The 9,404-nt window shown below is 42.0% G+C and overlaps 1 protein-coding gene across 2 annotated transcripts in view; it reads right to left on the reverse strand.

Annotated features, from left to right (window-relative positions):
• Positions 1 to 7,435: 7,435 nt before the first annotated feature.
• Positions 7,436 to 9,404, reverse strand: part of LOC118426700 — a 10,689-nt gene continuing 8,720 nt past the window's right edge. For both annotated transcript variants that reach the window (XM_035836230.1, XM_035836229.1), the window contains one exon: positions 7,436 to 8,353. In XM_035836230.1, the coding sequence (XP_035692123.1) occupies positions 7,937 to 8,353 (417 nt within the window). In that variant the 3' untranslated portion in view covers positions 7,436 to 7,936. The remainder of the gene's footprint in view (positions 8,354 to 9,404) is intronic.

Here is a 9,404-nt window from a genome sequence, read left to right on the forward strand (position 1 = left end):
TTTTTCTAACTGCATTGGATACACAGTACGTTCTGTATTTTGGTACCCCTGTTTTGAATATGGTAATCTCATCTAAGCACAATAGTTTGCGTTATGTCTTACTTTAGAAACAAGAGTTCGGGGACCTCATATCCCCATGAGATATTCTGATCATGCAAATGATTCCCACAGCTACATAATCAATGCTTGGTCACATACACCTTTAGTACGAGAGTGAGTCAGAAAGTAATACAAGTGGTTTTATAATCGACTCGTTTTTTGATCGAATGAGTTGAAATTTGGCACAAAGGTAGAGGCATATGTCCTCTTTAGATTAACTATCTAAATTTGCTGTTCATTATTTTGTGAATGACTGAGCTGACTTCAAGATGACAATACCCTAGGAATTCCGTCAGAATAAAAGTGTGGTCCAATTCGCGTACAATTAAGAATTTCCCTATATTTGCTATTATAGTAGGACACTGAGCCTGCACATGTAATAAGCTGCATTTCTCTATAAGCCACATTCTTATTTTCATCTCTAAAATCCGATCAGTTTTTTCTTTTTTCGTTACTGGTGCAGAGTGACGTTAACGCGGTCGTCAGGGTTATGAGATTTGAGGTGCCATTAAAAGTTTCTGTAGCCTACTTTCCCATTACTAAGAGAGATAAAACTTGGCTTTTAAACATTTAATTAATGTGTGAAGTTTCGTTTCTTTTTGTTAGTGGAAAATTAGTCTTTTAACCATCAACTCACGAATTCGTGTAAAAATCCAAATTCCAAACAGTTTTAAAAACTGGCGCTTTGTTCTCGTCGTGATTCGTCGGCTCTGCATGGCAGGTCTGGAATGAGTTGGCTGGTGTTCGGCGCAGTTGGCTAGTGTTCGTCTGGTGTTCTGGAGTAAGTCAGCAGTCAAATCTAAATCTTAACAACGCCATAAACACTGCTTGTTTCCAACTACCAATGATTCAACCTAAGACCGTAAAAAATCTCTGCCAGCTCAAGCAACTATTACCAGGACGTCGGCAAACCATAAATACCGTATTGGAGCTATCTGTGATCAAAGTTTGATCTCTTCGTGATGATTACAAAATAGAAGAAATGATTACTTTGATTAAAAATGAAAATGATGACTTTTTTAAATATCACTGATTTTGTCCATTTCAAGTCATGAGAGGGTCACCAGTCGGTTGGGAATTACTCAGAAGAGATTCGTCAGTCTTCAGCTAGACGTCGGGATGGTTGGGAATAGGTTAGGTAGAATTCGGGACACAGTCGGGAGTAAGTCATTTACTGGTCGGAAGATAGTTAGGACATGTTCGGGACATGTTTGGCGCTAAAAGATAGGCGAGGCCTAAACTGGTCAGACTGCTCCGGCCGATCCCAAACTACTGCCAACCTGAGTCGGCTAAGGGTCGGCTGGTGTTCGGGAGCTATATTCGGCTATGTGTAAGCTATGCTTTATGCCCCTCATACATACATACATACATACACATACATAACCTTTATTTTGACTGGATGGTCCTGTCGGCCAAATTCGCTTTTCCCAGAGGTCCAGTGTGAGGGGGAGATAGTCATGGGAGCATAAATGAATACAAAAACAATACTTAACTAAATCATCCAAAAATCATAAGCACAACCCTAGTCCAAATCAGTCAACTTGCAAAGACCAAAGCTGTCATATCTAATTGTCCTCAGACATGGAGCGCGTCTTGAAGCCTCAGACAAAAATGCCCTTGCTATATCAATGTGAACCCACATGGATGTTGTTTTAATTGCCCCGGTATTTTTGTTCCTCCATCGACTGAAAATCTCCTTTTTTCCTCACCATCAGACGCCAAAACTGCATAAATCTTACAGATAAGTATTTCCTTTCAAATTTAGTGAAGAAATTTACTTTGTTCCGAGAATTGTTTTCTTCTAAAAAGCACTTTTGCAATTTCTGGGGCAGGAAAAACTCCATCTTGGTCTTTGTGGCTTCGATAGCTCTTTTCGTCGGTTGTATATCATCCCTATTAGCTATACTGTAGCAACTTGTCTCCCAAAATGTAACGTTTTTGGTATCTATTAATCATATTTTATAACTGCATAGGTCATGTTGTTACTGCAAGGACTTTCGACTTGTGTGAGGGGCGCTGCCATTTTTGGCATCCCAAGGGCGGTTCTTGTTATTGTATTGCTCCTGGCTGTACTGCCGCGTCCGGTCATTATTCCGAAGTGGGAAAAGGCATCTAGCAAAGTGCTGAAAGTGCTGAAACCGGAGAGTGGTTACTATCGAACCTGAACATTAGAAAGATAAACTCCGGACTGACTGGACTAAACTTGATTGCACCATCAAATTCCCGACATGGAAGGATCCAGCGTACTCTCAACATGCTGTCCTGTCTGGCCATACTGCTGTCTGGAGACATTTCAACCAATCCAGGACCCAGGGCTCCGAGGTCTCCATGTGGGTTCTGCCTCAAGAGGGTAGGAAATGGTATTTGTTGTATGTCATGTGAAACCCTATTTCATACTGCATGTGCAACTGATGTAAACAACCAACCTGATAACTGGCTATGTAACAAGTGTAATGTCACGGCTGATAACACTTTCACAAGCACTGATGCACCAATAAAGTCTCAGCACAAAGGTTTGTTATTTGCACACAGAACATTAGAAGCCTTGTAAAAAAGAAAGCTCAACTTGAAGCCTTCTTGGATTACAGTAACACTGAGATATTTGCTGTAACAGGAACCATGTTAGACGACACAATTCCTGATGGACTTACAAGTGTCAATCGGCTGTTACAATCTACTTAGACATGACCGAGGTTCGAGGCACGGAGGCGGTGTGGCACTTTACATTTCTGAAAAGATCCCCTTTAAAGCTCGCCCTGACCTAGAAATGTCAGGCCTCGAGGCCGAGCTCATGCCACCTTCTCGTAAAAACATTCTTGTATGTAGTATCTACCGCCCCCTACCGATAACCACAACTTTTTCGATAAACTTGATGAATGTTTGGATAATGTCGGCAGCGAAGACAAACAGATAATGATGATGGGAGATTTAAACTGCGATTCACTTACCAGCGACAACTCAGGTCCCATTGGCAAGTTACGTTTTTCTTGTATGCTACATCAATTGGTAAACATAATCACCACACCAACACGTGTCACGCACACCTCCAGTACATCCTTAGATGTAATTCTAACAAATAAGAGAAGTCATTTGCATAACCATGGCACCTATGAAGGGGGCTCCAGTGACCACGCCATGACCTTCACATACCACCATGTTAAAGGCACTAAAACACGGCCAAATGTGATAAATAGAAGAAACTACAAAAAACTTCAGTGACGAAAAGTATCTCCACGACTTAGCTCAAGTACCATGGAACATAATAGAAAGTTTTTCGACCATCGACGAACAGCTGGAGGTATGGGAAAACCTGATCACTGGAGTTGCAAATGTACATGCTCCTGTAAAGAGGTTTAAGGCCAGAGGTACGCCAGCCCCGTGGCTAACCGATGACCTGAGACAGCTTAGAGCCCTCAGAGATAGTTTATACAAAGCGGCCAAACGATCGGGTAACCCTAACGAGATGGCAGAATACAAGGCTATAAAAAACAAGGTAAACTATCTCTGTCGCAAAGCCAACAAAGATCATGTTGCACAGTCGATAGTACAGGGGTCTGAAGAGGGACAGGCTGGGATCTGGAAAGCTATCCGGAAGTTACTGCCAAGTAAGACACCAAACACCATCAATAGTATCCAGCATGATAATCAAAATGTCACTGACAAGATCGGCATAGCAGAATGCTTGAATATGTTTTTCCACAAAGTCATTGATGATTTGTATAAATCCATTTCAAGCACTGCTCCACATTTCAGCCCTTTGCAGTTTATCAACAATGTAAACAGCACCTTCTCTTTTACTCCAGTCACTGAGGAGTCTGTCATCAGTCTACTATCCAGTCTTAACGTCAAAAAGGCAACTGGACTTGATACTATTGACAACAGACTTTTGAAAGTAGGTGCGCATATCTTAGGTCCTGCCCTTACCAAACTCTTCAACTATTCACTCAGCACCGGTAAATTCCCGGGAAAATGGAAGCAGTCCAAAATCATGCCCATTCACAAAAAAGGGGACAAGACAAACCCAAACAATTACCGTCCAGTGTCCCTACTATCAGGTGTATCTAAGATTCTCGAGAGGCTTGTACACAATCAACTATATGAATACCTTAGCAGCCACAGGCTTCTGACACCCTCTCAGTCAAACAACATTCATGTGAGACTGCTTTGCACTCTGTGGTAGAAGACTGGATACAATCCATCGACAAAAAGGAGTTAACTGGTGTAGTCTTTTGTGATCTGTCAAGGGCGTTCGATACGCTTGACCACGACATACTGGTACTAAAACTGAAATGCTACGGCATAGATGATCCAGCTTGTGAATGGTTTAACTGGCAGGCAGCAACGCACAGGGTTGGGCTCCGGCTTGTCTTCTGCAACTCAAGTCACGTGTGGTGTCCCACAAGGATCCATACTTGGTCCTCTTCTATTCATTCTTTACATTAATGATCTGCCAAATTGTGTCCGGTCGTGCAAAGTTTCCATGTACGCCGACGATACCATTTTATATTTCGCAGCTAAGAGTGTTCACTTACTTGAGAAAACAATACAAAGTGACGCAACTCGGATTTCCCAGTGGTTTGCCGCAAACAAACTTTCTCTGAATTCTAGCAAGTGCAAAACGTAATCATTATGTATAAGCTTTTGCGCCCAGATACCTTAGTATCGCCCCCGGGAAAGAACGCAGCTTGAGCCCGGTTGTCACTCAGGCAGTTCTTTACCTGATGTGCTTCTTATTCTTTCGATGGTCGCCTATACGAACAACATGTACTAAAGTTGGCGACTGAATCGGGCTACTTAAATGTACACTGAGGTACCTTAAGTAACCACATGTTGGAGCTCTAGTACCACATAAAGCCATGATTACAGCATGCACCATTGTGGTGCTTGTAAACAACTTTTCATTAAAGAAATACTAGAGTTCGGCGACCTCATACCTCCATAAAATATTTAGAGCTTTCGTAAATTTCATGCAATTGACTAACACATTAACATAATTTATGCATGGTGTTGTTCATCATTGACTAACGTACACATGTCACAATAATAAAATTCCCATCATTAATCATGAAGAGATTTTGCAATTTTTACATAAATTATGCAAATAAGTTCCTCATTACCATATTTGGTATCTGCTTATATTCCACCCATCATAATTAACATGTGTTGCATTTATTGAAGTCCAGTTAGTGAAAACAATGGAATTATACAATTTCCTCATTAATTATTCAAAACAAGTCCTCATTTGCATAACATGTATATCACTATGAACATCTTTTCCTAATGTACCAGCATGCCTAATATGATGCCAATCCGTCAATTCTTTCTGCAGTTATCCCCTTTGGAATGTCGTGACAGAAACGCCCCTGCAGTTCTGAAATTAGATGTTAGGGGGGCTGAAACTTGCCCCACTATGTCATGACTCATGACAGTAAAAGCATTTTCTCATGAATTATGCAAATTAGGTCTTTATTTTGCATAATATATATCTATCAATATTCTCTTACTCAGTTACAAAGGTCAAATGTTGCAATCGTCCTATAATTGAACTGAGCATGTTTACACAATTTCCCAATTAATTATGCAAATTAGCTTCCAATCTGCATAATTGATACGTAATTATATGAAGCATCACGTAACCTATCCACATACCAAAAATCATAACAATCCGTCAACCCCTTCTTGAGTTATTCCCTTTCAAAGTCTGATACTAAACCTGTCCTGTAGTTCCAAAACAAGCCGCTAAGGAGCCCAAACCTATACCACTTATTCACGGCTTCAAGAGCTGTCTACCACTTAAAATTCATAGCCGCAACATGTCCAGAACTTGTAATATCAAACCAGGAAGTTCCGCTGCAGTACCGTAACAGGCCGCTAGGGGACCCAAAATCTAATCATTTCTAGGTCTCAACAAGACCTACCCACATACCGAATATCAATACAATCCATCCAGGCGTTCTTGAGTTATGGTGGTCTTCTATAAACACACACACACATGCACATACAAACGCTACCCAAAATATAATGTTCTTGGCGAAGGTAACTATCACATCGCTATCTCACAACCCCACATGTTATATATCATTTAACCTCAAACAATGCTTGTTTCACACATCGGTTTGCATTTTTGAAACAAAGATATCAAGGGTGAAGACACAAACCACGAACCCGGAAGTGATTTCCACGACTCACGGGTCATTTTCCGAGGAACATATTTCAACAATCTTTTATTCCCTGTTTCAAATGTTTACATCTCCATGACCACCATACTACATACTACAATTCTTGCACGTCTGAAGTCCTAGGCTTTTCTCGATTTTGCACTGCGATCAGTAAAAAATCACCATGCGCGAATACGGAAAACACTGCTGTGCACACGTATATCCGTATGTGGGGTATGTGCCCTGCGACTGGAAAGCTTACCCGTGGAGGTAATGGTTCAGTCCGGCATGATGCAACAACGCACGCGCGGACTTTGGCATTCCTGTACAGTTTTTGGAATTTTTTGCAAACGGTCGCACAGGCATCGCCAAAAAATCATCCAGTACGGTTTAAACTTTGAAACAAAAAACTCTAAGCGGAAATCACAAGCTAAAGATTGTTAAAAAGAAAGACCACACTGCGGTGACACTTCACGCTCATTAAAAAAAACCCCACAAGATTTGATGGTGAACATTACGAGAAATAACCTCATAACCAAACTGCGGAATCATGTAGTGTGGTAGGCTTGATTGTACGTGCAGAGGCGACACAAGTGAGGTACATGTAGCCAAGACTTTAGTTGTAAAAGTGAAACTAGTTCTAAGCACCAATGTAGTGGCTATGACTGTAGTTGTTAACTTGATAAATAATAGTCTACTAATCTACCACACTAGTGTCACTTTGTGCACCTCTTGAACACAAAAAGAGACTTGCTGGCTGTGATACCATGTTTTGCCACTTCAATTCCTATAACAACGTTTATAGTGGTTTGTAAATCTAGATATCTTGTTTTTTACCCGCATTTTTTTTACCCTTTCACATTTAAATTGGAATCTTTACAGAATGTCATCCATAAAAGCTACATAAAAGCTGTTATTGAATTGCTATGAAATATGTACAAGTCACCCCTATACCAGAGTTCAAGTCATTTGGTTGTACGAGTAAGTCAAGGTATAAAGGGTTTTTTGTCTAAAATAATTGCCCCCACCTCCCCCCCAAAAAAGCTCAATGAAATTATTTGTAAGGCGTTTGTCAAAAGATGAATACCAAGTCCAGGGTATTGGCCAACTATACCCTTGTGCCGAATAAGGTCGTTTGGCAAGTAAAATGACAAGGACGGGACGAATTGATTTCAAGATTAGACGGGAAAAAGACGCAACATCAATATATTTTCACCCTTACATACGGTTAGATAGAAGAAAACAATTTCAAGGTTCACATGGATACAAAACTTTTAGTTTTGTTTTGATCTGTCTCTATGTGTGGCTCCAAAGTCAATTGGGCGGGACACTAGGAGCCCGATTTAGTCAGGATAGTAATAATTATAGCATGTTAACATTTATTGAAAAGCGTGTTAGTAAAATGCATTCGTGTCATATTCTTAATTTAGCCCTTAGATGTAAACGCCTCATTGCATGCAATACTATATTATTTTTCCCATTGCAACAGAGTACAGTAGAAACTGTTTAAATGCACTACCCATTTGCCAGCACATTTTGTGCAATTATCCGGATAGTGCGACAATAAATAAAGTGAGTTATTTAGCTGGACCGCATCATTACGAACTTTGAGATTCCGTGCAATTAAAAGAAGTGTGTATTTATCCGCTGTGCAATTAATTGGCTTCTACTGTATTCAATTACGGAAAGTTGAATTTCAACTGCTCTGGTTTCTTCACCAGTCGCTGTGTCACTTCCCTGCACTTCTTCTTGGCGTCGTCAGGCGTCTTTCCGTACGTCCAAAGCTTCGCAAACTCCATCTTACCATGGAGAAACTCGTCATCGAAAGACATGAACCAAGTTATCTTGACGTCAGAGTCTTCCTTTAAGATTTCTACCTCGGACAGGTTGACCATGTCTCGGACCTTCCCGGTGTAGTTGTCGTGGACTTGGAGAGGCAGGTTGAGAGCGGCCCGGCCCGTGGGTGCAGGCAGGGCGGGACGGACCCCGCAGCACAGCCCGAGGAGCGCCTGTAGCTGCACCCGTCCCGACAGGCAGGCCGCGTACATGCCGCTCAGATTCCCCGACATGCGGGCATTTACCTCGATCAGCTTGATCTGTGGGTATAAGTAAAGTACAATGTTAGAGTCGGAGTTTAAATCTGACCGAAGGGTGGTGTAATAGGCCGGAAGTGCGCGGTTCAACGGTCTCCCTAATGTTTGCTCCCTATTGCTTGGTGACCGTTATAGCTGACCATAGATTTGTTGTATTTCCTGAAAAGCTCGTGGGTTGTATTATTTTTGTGCGAGGCGTATTTGGTCGGCCAGCGCAGCGAAATCATTTTGTATTAGTCCCGTGCTACAACGGTGATGCGTTTTTCCCCTAATGACACAAATAGCCGTTTTTTCATGCACTTTCGATGAATTTGCGTCTTCACAGATTGCAAAAAAAGTTATCACATGGATTTTTATTTTAATTTTTTACAAATATGAAGAATTTAGCTTCTCTGCCTCGATGAAGGTTAGACATCCAAGTAGTAAGATACGACAAAGCAGTTCAAGCAACTGGATATGATTTTGGAAACGGTCAGACGTTTCAACTAGCGTCCACTAGTTTTCGTCAGTGGCCCTGGAGAGATCTTGTTGGAGAGGGGTTTTATATCTTAGCTGTGAATTGACCTGGGGGTGTCCGCCAACCTTCGAAATCGCGGGACCGCGTAGCACAGTGGTACTGTCTTCGCCTCGTGACCGAGAGGTTGCGGGTTCGAATCCAGCTGCTCTGTTACCGATCTTGTGCCCTTGGGAAAGGCACTTTACACGGCTTTCCTCACTATACTCAGGTGAAAATGAGTACCTAGCTTCGGCTGGGGCCGACCCTCGGATAGGACGTTAAATGGAGGTCCCGTGTATGGGGAGAGTCACACCCTATGCACGTGCGATGGTGCGGTGTGAGATGGAGCAAATCTTTCTGTCTGGAGTTGGTGATTCACTGCAAATCACCCGGTTGGAGGCCTGGCGAACCTACATACTGTATCAGCCAGCGAAAGGGTATATCACCCCGTAAAGGGCGGTATAATCCCGCCGCGTGTAGACATGTGCGAACATGTGCACATGTGTGTATGGCGGCTTGAAAAGGGTCCGTTAACACCTGTTGTCGCCATACCCTCCA

This window comes from Branchiostoma floridae, chromosome 11 (assembly GCF_000003815.2).
Source record: "Branchiostoma floridae strain S238N-H82 chromosome 11, Bfl_VNyyK, whole genome shotgun sequence".
NCBI classification, from domain to species: Eukaryota; Metazoa; Chordata; class Leptocardii; order Amphioxiformes; family Branchiostomatidae; genus Branchiostoma; species Branchiostoma floridae.